The sequence below is a fragment of the Neopsephotus bourkii genome, unplaced genomic scaffold (assembly GCF_033783945.1).
Source record: "Neopsephotus bourkii isolate Nb327-2 ecotype Australia unplaced genomic scaffold, CSIRO-AGI_Nbou_v1 NB_745, whole genome shotgun sequence".
Lineage (NCBI taxonomy): Eukaryota > Metazoa > Chordata > Aves > Psittaciformes > Psittacidae > Neopsephotus > Neopsephotus bourkii.
Window position 1 is genome coordinate 2,292,550 of NW_026901243.1, and position 20,767 is coordinate 2,313,316.

General features: G+C 40.5%; 1 protein-coding gene across 3 annotated transcripts in view; it reads left to right on the forward strand.

Annotated features, from left to right (window-relative positions):
• Nucleotides 1-20,767, forward strand: part of CRHR2 (corticotropin releasing hormone receptor 2) — a 155,508-nt gene that overhangs the window by 94,529 nt on the left and 40,212 nt on the right. For 2 of the 3 annotated variants that reach the window (XM_061354785.1, XM_061354786.1), the window contains 3 exons: nucleotides 1,027-1,133; nucleotides 15,682-15,799; nucleotides 20,117-20,270. In XM_061354785.1, coding sequence (XP_061210769.1) covers nucleotides 1,027-1,133; nucleotides 15,682-15,799; nucleotides 20,117-20,270 — 379 coding nt within the window. The remainder of the gene's footprint in view (nucleotides 1-1,026; nucleotides 1,134-15,681; nucleotides 15,800-20,116; nucleotides 20,271-20,767) is intronic. The other variant, XM_061354788.1, reaches the window with a different exon arrangement.

Sequence of the window (20,767 nt, forward strand, 5' to 3'; positions counted from 1 at the left end):
AACAAATGCTAAAACTAATTAAAAAGGAAATAAAACAAAACTTTTTTCAGGGGGATTTTTCTTCAAGTATCAAACCTCTGTCAATTTTTTACCAGCTTCAGTACTTATCTGAATAGTGTTTTTCTACTTATTCCTATCCATCAGGCAGAGAGGAGATGCTTCTCTTTTCTCTGAAGCCAACAGCAGCCCACCAATAAAGAATGTTCCAGTTACTTCAAGGTCAAATTTTGGTCACATCACTTAAGTTCACCGATTTAGGTGGGAGCATTTTTGCACTTAATCTTTTGTTTACAGGATCAAGCACCTACCAATAATTTCCAGAGCATCCTAGGAAATAGATACTAATATGTGAAGTTTCACCACACACTTGAGTCACTGCTAAAACCAACAGGATCTCTGGTTTGTCAGGTTCTCTCAAAACTGAAAGGACACTACAAGATTATTCCAGCTCTTTCAGTCTACATTGATTCTGCCCTCAATTTGAAAGATAAGAATCATAGCTTGCAAGGAATGTACTTCAGAATATGGAAAGCACTTATTATTTATTCTTACTGACAACTGTTTCATTTTTGTATGAAAACCAAGCCATTTGAGTAGGAGAGTAGCATAACTTGGCTCATTAAAACCATGCACTTTCCTAAACAAAATAATTTATTATAACTTTTGACAGTGAGAAGATGTGTCTTTGGTATCTTTGTCACCTTAAAATTACAAAGTTTTAAAATAATGTAATAATAAAAATAAGAAATCCTGAGGAAATCAGATTTAAAAAAAGGGGGGGACAGCACCCTTTTTTGCTGAGATTTGTAACAAAATGTCAACAAATCCCAAACTGAAATGAAACCAAGCCTACGCTTCTGTGCCTGGGCAGCATGTTTGGCTTATACATAGGCATCAGCCCTGGGGCTATTATATAATTTTAAAGTCAAGAAAAGTAATTACTGTTTCCTAAACTGATTAACTGTTCCTTAATGTCAGTGCTTAGAGAGTCATGCTGATTTAATCATGTTATCTCTTTACCTCCAGAGGAAGTATGCGCTCCATTACAAGATTGCTCTCATCATAAACTACCTGGGGCACTGTATATCAGTAGGGGCCCTTATAGTTGCCTTTATGCTTTTCTTGTGCTTGAGGTGAGTAATCTCTTTGCATGCTTCTAACTTGGTTGGGTGTGTGACACCAGGTTACTCAAGCCCTCTTAATGACACTGTCCAGGTCATGTATGGTCTTGAAAAATGATCCTGGCTTTCATACTCGTGAGCATGTACATGGATTCATGGACTGATGCATTGGATAAGCTGTAATGGTGGCTTCTGTGCATAGGACATGCCTATTTGTATTCAGGAAGAGAACTGTACATGATTTATTGATGCAGCAAAGAATTCAGTGAACACACAGTGCTTCGTTAAGGACAACTGGGATTTGTATGTGTCAAGTTGCAAGTTTTGGGCACAAGTTTGATTTTTTTATAAGGCAGTGTATGATAACATAAGTCCTTTTGCATTCCCTGACAGGTGATGCCCAGATCTGGACCAAAGGAGGTGCAATTAAATCTTTCCATTTAGTTTTGGGTTAATTTCAATTTTTCTTCCATGGAAGAGCTCGGAAGTTTTCTTAAATAACAAGAGAAACATGTTTGGAGGAGCTTTATCTCCAGCAGTGCTCATGAAATGATGGATGCAAATCAGTGAAACTGCACAAGACGTACTTTCCCTCTCTGGTTCAGTGGTACAGAAGGGAGTTTGTCAAGTCAAATGGATATGTCAGTGAAAATCTGTGGAGAAGAGTTAGGGTTACAAGGAGGAGAGAAAGGATGGGAGGGAAGGAAACTTAGTGTAAAGTAATAGATCTGCATCAGTCATCATATGTATTGTATGTACACAGCCTGAGTCATGGAAATATATTTTAATAGGAGTGGCCTGGTTGGATATTTGTGTGTTATTTGTTGGATTACCTGGTTGATATTTCTGTGCTATTTGTGCTATCTTGTCTAGGAGCTTTCAACTTGAGCTTAGAACCCACTGCACTAAGTGCTATGCAGGGATAATCCTTGGGAAAAAGCCTTGTATGGAGTAGCTTTTATAGTAGCAGAGAAGAAACAGGTGGATTATTCACCACCACCCCTGCTGCCAGATTACAACATTATGATTGACGGTGGCCTAAATGAGAGAACCAAAGCTTTTCTAGAGTGAAGCATCCCTACAAAGTCTATTGCTAAGTCTCCCTCATGAGCCTTCTGAACAAGAGAGTCTTTCTTATTAGAAACAGGAATCTTCTTTCACCCCAGCATCCATAAACAGAATAATCTATGTTAATAGGAATGAAAAAAAGTTTAAAATATTCAGTGGGAACATTTATGGTGCGTTGCTTTAACCTTGCATTTCAGCCTTTTTACTGTATGTATAATGCTAATTCCCATAGTGGTTGGAGACCTGAATTAATTTACACTGAATAAAAAATTGCAAATTATTCATTGTAACTCTATTCCCTGCTATGTGGCTGAATCTTTTAAATGTTTGAATAAATAATACAAAAGCAATTAGATATTACGATATAAATGTGTCCACCTTCTAACACGGAAGTAGCCTAGTTATCTCTTAAATTGCTCTGATATTTCAACTTTGACTTTAAGATTTAAATTTTATAGTCAGCTTCAGCATTAAAAATGACTGCAGCAAATAAGTACTTCCCTATGCATGCTGTGAATCAAGATAATCCATCTTTTCAAATTCCCACTCTATCATGTAAAAAACATCTAGTGTCCAGCCAGCTTTAACCAGCATGAGCTACCTCAGTGTCTGTAGTATTACATCTGTTTTCAAAAGATCTAAAGATGCTCCGGTTAAGGCAGTTCAGATTCATTACAGATTCATTACAGATTTCTACTATGTAAATTTCTAGCTTATGCACATCTTCATCACACTTACTTCTTCTAAGTGTCCCAAGAACAAATCAGGTTTGATAATTGAGTTGTATTTTTTGGGATATTTTAACTGGTTTAGTTTGGATGGAAGAAGGCATCTCCTGTTTGGGTGAAATGAGAATCTAGATAATTTCTGGCAATCAATAGAAGAGCCTGAAGGCTAGACCTGATAGTACCACATCTTGGCCCAAAGTTGAAATCTGCTAGTTTCTGTGATTCGGCTCTATCAGAATCTAGAATTCAATGATCCAGTTCCTTATCCTTGCTCCACTCCATCCATCTACCTCATTCCATGAGTGCCTGCTGAAGGTGGAGATGGAGAAGGCCCCTGGGAAGGCTCAAGTTCTCTGTATTTTTATGGTTCTCACTCATCACCTGCTTGATTTTTCCTTTGCTGTCAGTGCAGATGGAGTCCCAAAGGCAGTTCTGTCTGAAGGAAGAGACTTGAGCATGCCTGCTGTATTGGAACATAACTGCTAGAAAGGCTGTGGGATCTCTCATACTGGAGTTTTTAAGAGCAGGTTAAATACCTGGTTGTCATGGCAAAGAGTGTTGCTTTGGTGATAAGCTAGTGAGATGGGTGTTCTGCTTTTACATATAAGCTTCACCATTGCTGTTGCTGCCCCGGTCCAGATAGCTGCTGTGTTGGTGGGAAGCTTAGATATCAGCTGTGCTGAAGTGGGAAGGGGAAAGTACTGTATCTAGTCCCTGTTCTTTCAAATCTATCCTGTGTTATCTTGTCCCCAGTTCTTGTCTTCCTCAGTTCCTTATACAGACCTCTGTCCTGCATTCACAACCCACCACTAGAAATGTTCTTACTGTCTTAAACTCTAAGGAACCATACAACAAAAAATAATTGAAGGTCAGAAATCTCAAATGTAGCAGCAAGTAATGAAATCACTTGCCATCTGTACTTGTGTTGCCAGGAGACCCCATCATAAGTGAGAAGTGAGAAGAGCTCAGCCAGGGACTTTCTTTTATTGTGAAGACCTATTCCACACCTGTTTTCTTCAGGTCTGTCACATGTGAACCAATCCTTCTTTCTTGGCTGTGCAATGAAAAATAAGCCAGTAAACATTTTATTTAGCACCTGAATAATAAAAGGTGAAGCCAGACTTACAGGAGAGGGCTTGATTTTTGTTGGCGTGCTGACTGAATGGCAGTGAGTCCTTGAGATAGCTCCTGAAGGAGCTATCCTAAGTCAAGGATAGTTCCCCAAGATTAAAATGTAGGTGGTCTTAAAAGTGAGAGAGCCGTGCTGTCTTTACAATGCAAAACAAAACAAGCATACAGAAAGAAATATGTTGAGAAGGAAAAATGAGAATTTGTGTATAAACCAAATGTGCTGTAGAGCTGCGTTGGTCTCCAACGCAGGATCTGGAGACACTTGCTCAGGGCACTTTGCATGGCATTGTTAAATGTAGCTACATTACTGTGAATCTCAATCTATATGTTCTCATGAGTAAAGCCATCCCTCGGGTGCACAGAGGTAGTTCCCGCTGGCAGGGCTCTCATTGTTGCACATAATCACATTCTCACACTAGTAAAGCAGAAATTTTCCAGAGGAGGAATCCTCCTATCAGTAATACCAATCAAGCTGAAGGCAGGGAAAAAAAAACCAAAAACAACAACCAAGAAAAAGGATTCAAAAACTTCTTTTGTTCTTTTAAATCATATTTTTCCATTACTGTTGCTGATAATGCAGAAATCCAAATTGCTTTGTCCTGTGTTTTCCTTTGTTAGCGTGCTATTATACCAGCCTCTGAGGTGGAATAAGAGTCCTTTGTAAAACTCCTGACTTGTGATTAAACGATGTGCTGGTAATAGACAGCAGTGACCTGACTGGATTCAATCAGAAGATGTTTTATTGGGGCAGCAGTGACTGAAGAAGTAGTATGGGAAGACAGGTATTTGTTCTGAGAAATATTTAAGTCCCTGCTGAGTTTTGAATCCAATAAGGGATGGTGCTGAAAAAAAGATAGGCTGAAGATTAAAAATAATTTGTCCTTCTGCACAGGCTGCTGGATAAGGGCAGCTCATAAAAAACCAAACCCACAAACACTGCATAACATCTTTTGTCACTTGTGTGGTGATAACAAAAGCAAATTCAGGTTTCAAGGGAAATTTTGCTTTCCTGTTAACATCTAAATTTACCTCTTTCTTCCCCACCCCATAGGTCTGAGGCAGTGTCCCCTTTCTTTATTGTTTTTACAGCCAGATTTCCTAAATATCACACATTTTTTTCTCCCAAAAGACTGAAACAGTTTTTTCTTGAAACAACATAGGCACTTTAAAATTTATCCCCCACCCCTCTCCCAGCCTCCCAGCCATCTCCAAGTGTTTAGGAGAGGAAGATCTACTTTCCTTTTTCCTCCCCTGTTCCAAACTCCTTTGAACTGCCTCTTGATCTTCAGTCTGGCATGCAGTTGGTGAGACTGTTGCTGCAGGGCCTCTTAGTAAGAATGGAAGAGTTTGATTAAATGATTTTAAGAATCCTTTCAGAAGAGATGCAGAGCATCCATGCAGAGCAGGTTTTATAGAGCAGTGATCTGATGCCTGTCAGCACCTAGGTACCGAGGATGTGTCAATGGGGTAGGTGATTTGCAAAGTTAATACCAGTTTGCAGTTAAAGATCATGTGGTATCTGGTGTGATTAAAGCAGAGCAGGGTCCAGATCTAAAGCACAGTGCCCCCATATGTGACTTCCTGTAGTGGAGCGAGAGGAAAAGGAGTAAGTCCCAGGCCACAGCATCAACTAAATTCATCAGTTTATGTCAGCGCTCCCCTTTTTCCCTTAATCTTCTGGCTTTCCACCTAGTCTATTCCATCTACCACTTAGAATAGCATAGCATTAAGTAATGATTCAGGCACATGTCATGTTTTAAACTTCGTCATAAATAACAGTAACTGCAGTGCATATTTTTTGTGGATGCAATGGCTGCAGGCTTAGACATAGCACTCTGTCCCACCCTGAAATAGTCCACAGTAAAGTTCTCAAGGCAAGGCAGGAATGGAAACAGTGGAGCCCTGTAAAGAAGCATGTATGCAAGAAGATGGTTATCTTTGAATACAAAACATCTGAAGTGCCTGAAAGCATGTGAAGTGTCTCATCTCACCAACTCTGAAAAAGGACAGAAACACATTTTCTATTGATAAATCTTAGGCCAGTGTCTTTGCTTCCCACTGACTTTACCCTCTCATCTCATATCTCAGTGCAAAACTCGTAGAGAAGAACAGAGACCTCATGAAGTCCTGAAATGACATCAGTAATAAGTGTGCCCAAAGAGCTATATTCTTAAAATGTGGGAGGTCTCATAAGCTTCATCTGAAATAGTGCTATTGTAGCCTAGCAGTATGAAGGCTGAAAAGGAGTATTAGTGTTACCTATAAATACATCACTGTTGGATAAATATTAGAAACTGAAGAGCTACTTACAGTTAAGGACAATGTCGGTGCAGGAGGAAATGGGTATAAGTAAGTGCTCTACAGATATACTTGTGAGTGGATATTGGATGATTTCCAACCCACAAAGCAGAGGCATCCAGGAGCAAGGTAACGGAGGAAAAATTTAACCTGGAGTTAATCTAGAGTTTTAGGAATTTATGAAGGGCTTTAACTCAATTATTTTCTTGACCTGAGTTTCAGAGAATCAGGAGGCCATTTCCTATCCTGTGCTTGAAATATTTTCCTATACAAATTTCTTTTATTGCCAAGATTTTAGCCATGAGGCAGTGTTTTTGGAGATGGACATTTACCCTTACATTTCCCAAACAGTAGCTGCAACCCAGATCAACCAAGATCAGCTCTCAGTCTCTGGCTTCTGAAGTTTTAACTCTGATTTGTACAATCCAGCTGCAATCCATAGAAATCCATAGAAAACATTCAGCCTTCTACAGTCAGGACTGATAACTACAACCTTTGTCAACAGGGCGATGTTTTAGATAAACCCCAGAGGACTGTACCCATGTACCATGCCCCTACTACTCAGAAGTCAGTTGGTTATGTAGTACTAAACCCTGAACTGCAAGGTAGCTTCTGCTAAAAAGGTACTTCACATCCCTGTGTTCTGATTGGCTCAGAAATAACTGACAGCTGACCTCTATTTTGTAAAGCAAATTAGAGCAGATTCCTAAATCTTTTTTCAACCAGCTAAACCATTATCTCATTCTGTACTAAATAATCTGCATCTGTCTTTGCCATCCCTGTGAAAAGAGCAGAGGAATTTTCTCCAATGGAAAAGCTGATTGCACCACCAAGGTTGGAGCCATGTTCTCAGACTGGAGTATCTAGTGACTACTTTTCAATTAGCCCATATTTAACCCCGTAGTTCTCAGGGGCAATATTTATCTTTGTACATTGACCACGAATGAAGAACAGGATAGATCAGTGCCTTATAGTTATTCACACTGTTCATGGGTGGTTTGCAGAGTGCCGTTTTTGACCCCTATTCACTGTGCTATGCAGCCAGGCAGTGCTGGGCATGGAGAGTGAGCACACTCAGTCTGGTCCTGCCCTGGAGCTGTCCTGCTGCTGGTCTTGTTCTGTGCTGTGCTGGCTGCATCCTTCCAGCCCTAGAAGCATCAGCGCTTTAACGCCTTTGTGTCTAAAGCAGGCAGAATGCCCTGTGTCCTGGAGTAAAGATTGGCTTGAAGGCAGCAGAAAGAAGCTTTTGAAAAGACACAGATCAGTCCACAATGGTTTTATTTTTAGGGTCTATGCACATCCTAGCTCTAATGGAAGCTGCTGCTTCTCCTCTTCACCTGAGTATTTCCCCTTTCTTTGTAATAAGGCTGTTATTCTTTTCCAGGCTTTCATTCTTTCTCTGCTACTGCCCCTTCCATTTCCTGTGAGAATATTTATATTCCCTTAGGCAACTGCCACCAAGAGGCTCATTTTCCCTGCCAGCCTCTCCAGCTGGTTTTCCCATCTGTAAGCATTAGGAATACCAAAATATGTGCACTGGTTGAACATGAGCATGGAGGGGAAACCATGAGGACCTCAGGGGACACCTCCATGTAAATGAAAGCACATAGGCCTCCACAGGCACAAAGCCTGGGAAACAACTTCTTGTTAGGTATTCTTCCCATTCTGTGCCATTTATGGCTTGTACATGGATGTTGCCTGCCCTATAAAAGACATTTTTAAGTATTGTCCATGATTCTTCTTCCTGCTTTTTCAGCATGGAATGGGAAGGACTCCAGCAAAGTGTACGCAGATTTCTCCTGCCAGCTGTTTTCAGACAGAGTCTTAATTGAACATCATTATTAGTGGAATACTACATGAATTAATAGAAGGTTTCTAAGCTTTTTTATTAAAGTTATGCTTTGCAGTTATTTCCATGCAAATGATTCAACTAATTCATCTAGCTTTCAACCATGCTTGCACATTCTTGGGATTGCTAATGTTGTTTGTGTCATGCTTTGAATCAGAAAATGATAGCTCTGCATATCCCAGAGGAAAAATTGGAAAAATACCACTGTATGGATAGAGGAAAAAAAAAAAACCAAAAACCACAAACACAAACAGAAAGGCTACTTAAAGTTTTAGCAATGCTATTTTAGAAACCCTTTTATAAATCTCTATTTCTGAATCAGTGAGGCCACCTGTACAGAAATAATTGATAAGATTTTCTGCCTTTTCAGATCTTAGCATTTCCCAAGTCAAAAGAATGGATTTTCTAATTCTCTGCTTTCTGCATCCAACCATACAATTTAGGTCATTTGATAGAAATAATCAGCAGTGTCCTTTCTCTACCAGCAGTCAGAAGCTCTTTCTACCCTCTTCTAACACAGGCTGCAGTCACCAGCTGCAGGGTTCTGTTAGTTGTTTTTTTTTTCCATTTGTTGCTACTGTTCCTAATGTGGAAGCTGGGTTATGACACCCTGCACACGAAGCAGTTCAGGATGTCAGTGGTGTGATTTTGAGTCAGGGAATGACATTTGGGCTTGAAACATGGTCTGTTCTCAAATCAAATAAAGAGGTCATTATGTGTAATTTCCCACCACACACCTGGCTTTTGATTTAATAATTAGGAAGGCGGACAAGAAGTATGTTTGTTTTCACCTTAATTACTTGTTTGTGTCTAACCTGCTGCAGAGAGCTGAAGCTAGTGCTTTTGTGGGGCACTCTGTGTGTGCTGTGAGTGCTCCCAGATCATCTTGTCTGGTTTTGTCCAGCATAGGGACATACTAGGGGACTCTCAACTCATTGGAACACACACATTTTCCTGTACCATTGTCCCCAAATTCCTGTATATATAAAACAAGGTACTTCATAACATAGTCTCTGAAAATATTCTGTCGTTTGCTACACTCTTCTTTCCAAAGCCTCACATCATTAGCTTTGAAGCAAGTCACTGTACTAGTGTCTTTGCTGCTGCATGGATCTCCATCCCCTGCCTCCACCGGGATAGCAGGCTGAAGGACTTTGCTAGCACATCATCACTCAAACACTGGCATGCTGCCTCCAGGCTTCTCTCTGGTGAGCCTTGTTTTATCCCTTTCCCCTTGAAATCCAGTTTAAAGCTCTTTCAATTAGCTTTGGGCTTATTGTTCACAATGAGCTCCTGTGCAAAGACCCCTTTGAGACCCTGTCTGTCACCAAAAGCCCTGGTGACATGTAAAGTGACCCATGATCAAAACCGACAAAATTCTGCTGATGGCACCAGGCTGGGAGCCAGCTATTGATCTTCTGATTATTCCTGTTTCTTCCCTCATCATTTCCTGCAACTGACAGGATCTGGCAGAACACTACTTGTGCTCCTGATCCCTTACCCAGTTGTCAGGGACATGAGGACACCTGCCAAACTAGGCAGAGTGGCACTGCAGCAGATCTCTTGTGCAGCAGTCTGTTAGTGGAAACTCTTGTCTTGTTAGAAGCAGTTGTCTGGAGATCACTCAGTAGCAGGCAAAGCACGGGTTCTTAAATCATGAAGAGCCAATAAACCCTTTCACTTACAGAACCAAGATGCTCCCAGTGTAATTATCTTTTCTCCCTCCAAGTCAGAAATTGAAAGTTCTTCTTTTCTCACCTTTTCAAGAAAATAATTTTCTTTCTGCCCATTCCTTCACTCAGTGTAACATGCACAGCTTGCATGTGGCTGTCTGACACTACTTGCTGTATTTCAGAGGGCTATTTCAGGCCCCCGACCTGCTGTCAGGCACATCCAGAAGTGAAATTGCTGAATGAGCTGTGCTACTTCAGGATACACTACCAATCACTCCTCCCAGTTTGCTCCCACAGCCCATGGGACTAGCAGTTTCCTACTGTCCAGTTCTTGGCTCTTTCTGTCCCTCCTCCCTGCAATCCCCAAGGGACAGGAGGGAATGTAGTTGTTGGAAAATGTGTCCTTATCCAGTCCTTGGGAAGGGACAGGCAAGCAGAGAAGAAGAACCAACATTGACAGATGTATTTTGCCCTAACAGCTTATGAGCTCTTCATTCCCTCATTTTAGTAGAACACACCATGACCTGACCCCCGTGAACATAAACCACAAAAGGAGTTCAGTGACTCCTGTGAGAACTTGGGCCCACCAATGGAGAGATTTAATGTCATTTTATGTGGTCTCTGCACCAGGAATATTTTAAATCCCCTGACTGCCAGAAGCAAAGAGGTAAAGGAAAAAAACAACTAAAAGTCTACATCCCCTGTTGCCAATACTGTTTTCCAGACTGTTTTTTTACTGACTGCCACTGGAAACTGGGTCACAGCCTACATGGCTCATTGGTCTGACAGAATATGGAAGTTCTTATGTCTTTATGTTGTGGCCTCAATCTCTTAAGTCTGTTCTGGCTGAACTGCTACCTCTTTTATTATTCCTTCCATCCTTGGACCCATGCACCAGGGAGGAGTTAGTAGAAGAGTCCAGCCAGGCCCTTGACCAACACTTTCATCTGAAAAAGATCAGTGCAGGAAGCAAATACAGGAAAAGGCTCCCCAAAGGAAGCCCAGAGCTGCATTCCATGGTGTCTTGTGATGTGCAAGCCTTCAGGCTCTCTGGGATGGTGACTTGTGTTGCTGTTCTTGGAAGCTGGGCTACGCTTACAACATTTAATCCACATCAGAAAGCAAGTAGAAATGTTACCTTACAAGAAGAAGAATATGAAACCTTCTATCATCTGATCTTTTGGTCCAGGGGGCTTCATATGGCTCTGTAACTCACAATGTCTTCCTAGCGATGCTGCAGTCGTGTCTGAAGTAGCATTTCAGCACCCAGTCCCCTCATCTCCCATTTTTGCCTTCTCTCACATGACTCTTTGCCCTCTTGAGAAGATAGCTCCCTGCCGACTGCTCTCTCATTTTCCTGATGTTGTCACTGCCACAATGTCCAAATTATGCTATCATCTCCCTACCAAAGTAAGAATAACTCATTTCTTAGCTTCTGAGTTGTGAGGGAATGCACTCATGCCAATCACTGTGACTGTAAGAAAGCTCAACTCACTAACTTAAAATACAGCTCAATGTGTTTCAAATTCTACCTCCTGCCAGTTGCAATGTGATGCAAATTCCTTTTCAGTGCTGTTATTGCTGTTTCTAAAATAGAATTGCTTATTTTTTCACTCCATAGAGTGAAGGCAATAATTCATTAAGGAGAAAGGAACTGTGGAGTTCATTGTCATAGAAGACTCTTATGAGTTTTCAAAAAGGGACAGGTCATTTTCACAAATAACAGGAATACTGAAATTTACATTAAGGCTGATCAATTTAAGCTAGCTTCCACCTAGAGATGAGTAAGTATGGCAAGGTTGGCTTTGTCCTTTCACCAAACATTATCTGTGCTGCAGGTCTCCTGTTACTCACTAGCTTTGTCACCCAGTTTGGGACATGTCCTTCATTCACTGTCAACCTCAAGACTCCAGGCTGCCCACACAGATAGACTTGATGCACGGGGTAAGTTCTGAGCCCAGCAGAACAGTCTCATGTGAATAGTGCCTGAAATGAAGGGACCCTTATCTCAGTCAGTACCCCTCTAGATGCTTTGCCCTTGCTAAATTACAGTAATAACAGTCACCAGCAATGCCTGTAGATAAGAACAGCTTTCTCAGGTGACTGGCAAGAGATCTTTCCCTTGTTACATCAATTGACTTAGCTGCAGTCCTCCGCTGCTGTGCCCTGCAGCCTCCACACTATATTAATCCTGCTGTTTCTCCCTCTCCACTATGAACCTGACACAGTTATTTCTCAAGCTTTTCCTGCCCTTGGCTATGAATTGCATTACTGCCACAGTGATTTCTGTGCTAGTAGCACTTAGGAGACAGAAACAAACAGAAACCATGTGCTTTGGGCTCTCTACAAACAAAACCAAGCTCGGAGTCTCCACTTTGGACTCTTACTAAAAGAAAAGGAAAGGGAAAATAGAGACAAAAAACAATCCACCAACCCCTTCCCCCCTCCAGAAGTTAAAACCATTCTGTGCCTGTTGTCACATCACTGCCTGAGCCATTGAGAAACTCTACAGCACTTTCAGATGTGTTTCTCAGCCTGACTATACTGGTGTTTCCATTAAAACCCTAACTGCTATTAACACCAGCAGAGTAGCAGCCCAGCCATCACAAAAACAAATCCTGCCCCTCACCTGTTAGTGCTGCTTTGCCAGGGCAGCAGTTTGGTGGGGAATGTGGCTAGGGAGAGACTGCAGCCAGGAAAGCAAATGCTTGCTCTACAACTCTATTAGCCCCAAAGACATGAGGCTTTTTAGCAGGTGAAAGCATCTACTTACCCTCCGTGCCACACACACAGTGTCTCAGAAAGAGAATGAGGCCATGGCAGAAGGTTGCTGGTAATCAAAGTATGGCTTTTGCTAAAGGTAGTGGAACATGGGAGCCATCTGTCCCTGTTTCATGCTCAAAGCATCATTTGACAAGGCTTCAGTAAATTCCGGATGCTGATCACATTTATGCTTTAGTTAATTTTACACCAGAAACACATCTTCTAGCAGCGAGGAGAATTTTGATCATAATTATCTGTGTAGCCTGGGAGTTCCCAATGCAGACAAGACCCTCTTGCTCTGGGTCCTGAGGAAACATCACAAAAAGTTTGTCTCTGTCCCAGGCTTCTTGCAATCCAAATAAAAGCCAGTGGCTAGATGCAGATTGTTGGGCAAAGAAGACAAAATAGTATGAATGAAGTAGTAGTATGGAGAGCAAAGATCATGTAGCCAGTAGATGCTGAGTTTGTCTTTATATTCCAAGCACAGGATGACTAGGGTCTTACTGGAAGGAAAAACTCTTATTATTGAACTGAACCAAAAACATGTTTGTTTGATCTTATTTGCCTCTGTAGCCAGTTCAGTGTTCTGCTGTAAATCTTGAGGGAGCAAGGTTTCCTCAAGTCAGATTTAGTGATGTTCATACTGGATGATTAAACTATGTCTAAATGGAGGCATGCAACAAGGATTTTTTTCCCCACTCTTTTATCTTCTCACTGTCAAGGTAGCAAATGTGCTGGATCTGTTTCGTTGTTAGAGCTCTCAGAAGCAATTAATTTCATGTCAGTAACTAGACTTTGACCTGAATTTCCTCAGTTTCTAGTCCCTTGCCTCCCTGTCCCAGTAGAAGCAGTGTTTCAAACTCCTTTCTTAATCTGCTAATCCTTAACCTAAAAGGAGTGAATAAAACATGTAGATGAAGAGCAGCCACAGGACATTTATGGGCAGGAGATCAGCAGAGAGCAGACCTTAATAGCATGTTTCAAAGTCTGTCTAGAGCCAGTTTGGTTCCTGGAGTTCAGCAGGAAAGGCTGTAGGTGTTGGTTGCCTTGTTTCTTTGACAGACTAATCGTGAACCTTTGCCTTTTGTTACCAGTGAAATTTCGAAAGTGAGACATGTCTCTGACATGTTCCCTGGTTGCAAAGGTCACACCGAGAGCAACGCTTTTGATCTTTGTGGCTTAAATAAAAGGGAATGGATCTGAGCAGCTGAAGATTTGTTTTCCAAATTGATTCCAGTCATGGGTCACTGTGGTTCTGAAAACCAAATGCCAGTTTCATACCTTGAACTGGGGTTGTTAAACACAGAGGCTTTCAACAATGACTTAGTAGGGTTATACCTGTTAGCATCTTTCCGTAAGTTGCAGCATCTCATATGTGGGAGGTCTTCTACTTGTTTGTTGTTTTTTTTTTCTGAGTTGCTGTGAAGTGTTTGAGAGATTTGTGGGGCTGAAGGACATAACACAATTGCTTCTGTCCCTAAGATTGACTAATCAAGTCCTAGGAAAAGGACAGTAAGTGTTTCATCGTAGCAAAATTGTATTTATTGTTAAGAAGGCTGGTTTGATGGGCACGAAAAACGTCTGAGGCAACAGCAAAGTTGGTTGCTGGGTTGAACTTTCTCTTTTTGCTGCCACTGGGACAAGCTACAGTCAGTTACAGCTGAGCAGGTTTGAGAACACCATTTTCTATGTTTGCCCCATGTAATTTGACAGCTTAATTTGCAAGGAGACAGACTGGTATGGAAAATGCAGAATGCTAACTCGATGATCCCAGAAAACACACTGGCTGTGTGAATCCCTGTGGAAGTGAGTTTAATAACTGGAATGTTTTAGCTGAGAAAAGATCATTTAGTTGAAGACTCTGTAACTGAAAACTGTGGCTTGGTGTTTGCCTTCTTTTACCATTTCACAAAGAATGAGAAGACAAATGCTTTTGTTTTAAATGACTGGATCTGCAATGAGTAACTCTGTCTGGCTTCACTGAGACTTTGGTTGCTGGCATCAGCACCATGCACTGGCTGCCTCCTGGAGCTTTTTTCAGCAGCAAGCGCTATGTAAGATATCCCAACTTTTGTTTTAAAGCAGCATGTCCGAACTTACTGTAGCTCATATTTTACATTATGTTCTTAGTTTACATTGCATCTGAATGGAGGCTGGGAAAGGATGAAAAACAAACACGGATATTTTCTGGTGAAGGAGAATATGCAGCTCTACCTTATTTAAGAAAGCTTGGTACAGCCAACTCAGCCCTGGACTGAAAACCAGGCAGTCCATGCTCTCCTTTTGCATTAATGGGTCTGAAAACTTTGAAGTTCAAACAGGTGAACCTGTTCAAGAGGCTGACCAAATGTAAATCCAGTTTTGGCACTCCAGTGCATATATTTATCGCCAAATCTCCTTTGTGAGCAATGCAACCGACTCTACTCCAGTCTGATTGTTTAAGGTCTTACCAGTTTTAGTTGTTCTAGCAATGGAGCAGAGAGGAGAAAAAATGATAACCAAGGATGAAATGACCATTTGAATATTTGAGTCTTTCCAGTAGATCCTGTTTCACTCGATCGAATTAAGTATTTTCAATGGGAGCTCCTCATGTTATCAAGAAAAACTCTTGTACACAGCGGTTTTGCAAACCTTATGCTGTGATTTCTAGAAGAAAGGTATGTAGCAAGGAGAAGCAGCACAGATTTGGCCATTCTTCTGTTGCTGCTTTATATTTATGTCATTTATTTGTGTTGTGAGCACACTGCAAAATCCAAGTTTTGGCTTTGGCACTGGCTGTGCAATTAATCCTGAGAGCCAGAGAATGGGACCAGACCGAGATATGTTTGCCTAGTAAAGACGTAACTCCAGACAGCCTCAAACATTGTTACTGATGGCCCATTTGGACCCATGAACCTCCTGTCTCATAGCATAAGGGAAGTTGTGGAAGGGGATAAACCATGAGGAATTTTGCAAATGAACAGAATTAGCTTGTTCATTTTGTATAGTCATTTATGTGTATGTGTATATATTGACTATATATGTTGATTTAAATGTATTTCCCTGTTTAGGAGTATCAGATGCCTGCGGAATATTATCCACTGGAACTTGATCACCACATTCATCCTGAGGAATGTGATGTGGTTTCTGCTTCAAATGATAGATCACAACATACATGAAAGCAATGAAGTAAGTGCTTGGAGGTAGTATGTCTGGCATGTAGTTTAGGAACTGGCAGGGATGCTGAATTTGTTAAACTAACAGAAATATTACAAAGGACACATCAATATGCTAAGGCTGGCTTTCATGTAATTTCAAAAAATAGAAAAAACGGAAGAAAATTAGGCTTAGATTTGCTAAATTTTTATTTATCTCTTCATTACATTGTCTCATACGTTAATATATATGTGTATATATATATTATATATATATGTATCATTATATTAATATCAAAGGTTGTTTGATTTGGGTTCTTTTTACTAAAAATCCTGCCCCAAAGCGGGAACTCTTATTTTCATTGACCATAGATACTTTCCAAATTTATGTACTGTAAGGCAAGATATTGTTCAAGACACTAAATTTGGTGTTTCTTGAACATTCTTGTCAGATCATCCTGCAGTGATCTACACCTGTGTAGTGAAAGCATTAATGCCAGAGGGCAACATCCCCATGAGCAGAAATAATTGATCGGGCTCTGAGTCAGCTACTTTGATGACAGTGGGCACCCAACTGCCTTGAGTCAGCAGGACTTCCAAGAAAATAAGAAATAGAGCCTGAAACAGTCTAATTTTTGCTTGTTGATATCTTTAAAGGTTTGTGGGTTTGTTTGTTTTTTTTTTTCACAAAATTCCACTTCCCTTCTTCACTTTTGTGCTGGTCTTGAGGATGAAGTTCTGTGCTATGGACTGCATCCAGCAGCAACTCCTTGTCATGTGAGGAATCAGTGCTCATTCCTCCAGAGATCCAAATGCTTCATTCCAGCTCCTGCTGCTTCTTTTGCATTAGCTCTGTTCCTTTTGCTCATGCCCTGGGGAGGACTGAATTCTCAGAGACTGAATTCACTACACTGATGGAAAACTAACCTAGCTGACAAAAAACCAAGAAGGACTTTTCTGCTTGCATAGCTATGTAAGTCAGCTTTCTGCTGCATGATTGAGAGAGACAGTTCAAGGGACCAGAGAGATCTGCTCAATAAAAAGCTAGAAGGCTGAAGAGGGCAAGAAGTGGCATGTCTTCTTTGCATGGCATTGAGCATTCTAGAGAAAGTGAGCATGTCACCATACTCCCATTTCTCTTACTCTCCGTGTTATTTCTTGTTCACTCAAGTAACTCCCAATTGCAAATGCTTGTCTAAGGAAGGACATTGAATCAGTCCCTGTGCAAGTACTATAACACCTTTCCCTGTTTCACAGCAGCCCAAATAATACAAGGTTTTTGGTGTGGTTTTAAAGCATTTTTTTCTTTATTTTCATGGTGAATAAACCTACATTTCCTTGGCAAGTAGTCTTTTTTGATAGTCCATTGGCAAGGTTTTTTACTATTCTGTTTCCCTTGTAATGTTCTTATAGCGCAATATTCTCCTTTTAGGGCTACCTCCTGATAATAACCTTCATAATCAAGAAGAAAGTGCACTACAAACATACATACACACCCATACACACACACCCCCCCTTCATGCTGTCTTTGGAAAGCAGGTGGATTAAAGTGCCCAGAGATTATGAGCTGGATCCGTAGCTGGTATCAGTCGTGGCTCCACTTGTGTAGGAACTGGTCCTGCAGAAATTGAAAACCACCCCAGGAGCCAGGATATTCATTCATTTTAATGTCGGCTGGGCACTTGTCATCCTTGGTTAATTTTTCAATTTTGACATCTGAACTTTAATCCCACACTTTGGGAAAACAAATAGAAAAGTCATTAGTATCCAGACAAAGAAGAACTCTATGCATAACTCTGTATTATTATTCAATCAGACGCTCCTTTGAGAAGATGTCGCTTCTATTAATTCATTGTTCACTTTGTCTGTCTTTCTGACATTTTCAGACCACAGAAGATGGTGGCATATGAGCTTTATTGTTGACAGTTTTATGCTGTGTGATTAATTCTCATGACAATACGGCTAATCTTAATACAATTTTTTACAGTTATTTAAGATAAACCCCACAGTTAGAGTCAGGCATTCAAATGCCTTTTAAAATGTGACCGTCACAAAGTGCCAAGAAAAATACAAACCTGGAAGTACAAGGAAAGATCCTCACATGCCTCAATTTTCGTTAACACATTTCTTCTCTGCAGAAGACTGCAGTCATTTTGGGAAAGTGCTTTATAAAAGCTTCGTGATAAATTTGTTATGTTCTTGTTGTGGCTCAAGTCAGAATCAAAGTAACACCACCAAAATCAGTGGGAGAAACATCATTTTTACTAGCTAATGATGTGATCTCTTCTGTGCTGATCAGCGGAGATTAAATAATACAGCTACAGAAGCATCAAGGACTCAGTGTGGAAACATTTTGCATGAAGTTATAGTGCTTGTAATAATAAATCAAGAAGGGGAATTGCTGAATATATCTGGGGTAATGGTGGACACGTGGGGATCAAGAATCCTTGGTGAAATAAATGAAAAGGTATAAATTAATGAGTTCTGCTAATTTAGTTTATTATTCAATAATAATAAATAAACAATTCCAAATGGAATTTCTCAAAATTCATTTTGTTCTGGTTTCCTACGGAAACAATGCAGAGGGAGATCTCACCACCATTATGCGTATTTTCGTGTATTTGTCCCAGTATCTTCCTAATCCAGTGGCCAGTTCCACGCAGTTCTGACACAGGAACAACAGGTTCAGATATAATTAGTTTTTACAATTCCTGTGAAAATGGGCAGCTGTGGAGAGGACAAAAACTGTGTAAGTGAGTGTTGCAAATGAGGGAGAGAGGGGAACAAGAATCTAGACATTATAACAGAGAATTTACACTAGATTGAGGCCGCAGGAAAAGATTTAATTCATGCTCATACCTTTGAAAAATTGAGGCTTAGAGTCTTCGAAAAGCCTAGTCTTGCTAGTTTGGAGTCAGTCAGGAATGGAGCCAAAGTATTTGTTAAGTGTTAGCCAAAACTAGGGGTGTTTTTTTTTTATTTATTGTGGCTTTACTTCCCTTTGCTCAAAGCTGAAAAGAGAAAAAAAATAAAATAAGTTGGTCTAAACAAATTTTTGAAAAACAAATGTTTCATCTTCTTCTGAGGTTTTTTGTTTATTTGTTTTAATCCTATCTTAAAGATGAAGCCAAGCTAAATTTCAAATCCTAATGAAATAATACCGAAATGAAAGCTTTAATACATCTGAAAGACTTCGTTTATTTCAGCTCCACAAACAGGCATGATGACAACTTGTGAATGGGCTATCAATTTGTAACTGTGTTTCTTGTCCAGTAAATTCTTAGTCCACAGAATTGTCCTGGGTTTGATAGTGCTGCTCTGTTGACTGCCTAGAGATCATCAATACCTCATGCAGTTGAAGTCTGAAATAAAATTAACCAAGGGTCAAAAGTTTCAAATACTTTAGTAGAGTTAATTAAAAGCCTGGAGAATGGTGAGACCAAAATGGCATCAATGATACCAGCTAACATAGGTAATTAATGTCATGCTTTAGGGAATATGCTGAATGCCTGCTTGGTCAGAAATAAATTTCCCCAGACTTCTGTGTGTAGCAGTATGGAAATTACCACCAGCAGTTACTTGTGATTTATTGATGTGATGTTACCATCTGCCTCTCTACAGCTATTTGTGTATTCCACAGCTGTGCTCTCACTGCACACAGCCATTAGGAGAAAATGCCTTTGCTGATATATTGAGCCTCACCAAACATTCTTTCTGAAGTTACAGCAAAATTCAGAGGTGATGTGTATAGTGACGTGACTCACAGACTGAAGCACTAATGGCAGGAATAGAGGGGATGAAGCAGCTGATAAAAGCATATCTTTAATTTAAAATATCGTTTTTCTAAATGTCAGTGGTGCTCCTTCCCTTCAGTGGAAATGAAGGAGGACTCTGACATTAACTGCTGTCTTCTGGTTTCTTTGAATTGCTCAGCAGGTGGGTTATATTGCCCAAGATATGCTTAGACTCATCTCTAGATACAGCCCTAGGCTATGGCTGCTCCTCTGAGAGATCATCTGTAGTCAAATGGCTTGCCTCCTACTGTCTTCTTTCTAAAAAGCTGCTTCTTAAACTGCTTGCAGACTTCTTGTGTGGAAGTGCCATAAGGCACATTAACTTTACAGACATGCTTAGGTATAGGAGATCCTGCTTGTTGTGGTCAAAGCCAAGCCTCAAGCAGAGTCACAGACATAGCTGTGAGTTTCCAACATCACCTAAGATATCGTGATTCCAAGTCACAGGTATAAATCTGCATCCCATGAATGAGTTCTACCATTGATTTTTTAATGTATAGAATCTTCTGTATGTTCTCATCATGATTTTAAAATATTCTATTGTGTTTCCTCTCCAGCCCTGGTGTCGATGTATTACCACTGTCTACAATTACTTTGTGGTGACCAACTTTTTCTGGATGTTTGTGGAAGGCTGCTACTTACACACTGCTATAGTGATGACTTACTCCACAGACAAGCTACGGAAATGGGTCTTTCTCTTCATAGGATGGTGTAAGTGACTTGTGTGTTTAAAATGGTGTTACGTGGTACCTGGCATTGAAGTGATAAAGACAAGAGCAGCAAGAATAAACTTTAAAAATCCAACTGGGGTGAAATCTGACATTCAGACCTAACTTTCCCAGAACAATATGAGATTAGAGTTAGTTCTTCAGTAAGCTAATAGGTTGTTGCTGGATTTATCTTTTTCATTTAGGTCCTCAGGCACCTGGTGTTAAGAAAGCTCTGAGGGCTCAGCATTTTGTGAATGAAGTAGTTCATACCATGTCCCTTTCATTTTGGTCAGCAAAGCAGTGGTCACAGCACAGCATGAGACAGAAAAATACTGTCTGTGCCCTGTGGACCACTCAGTCTCAAGAGACACTTCTAAGTGAGGAGCTGACTAGAAGAGAAGCCTAATTATCTTCCAGTCAGGCTTCACAGCTGTCTTTTGGACTGCTGAGCAATTTGTTCCTAGAAAACAGCCTTTAACAAAGTCATGTGTAATCTTT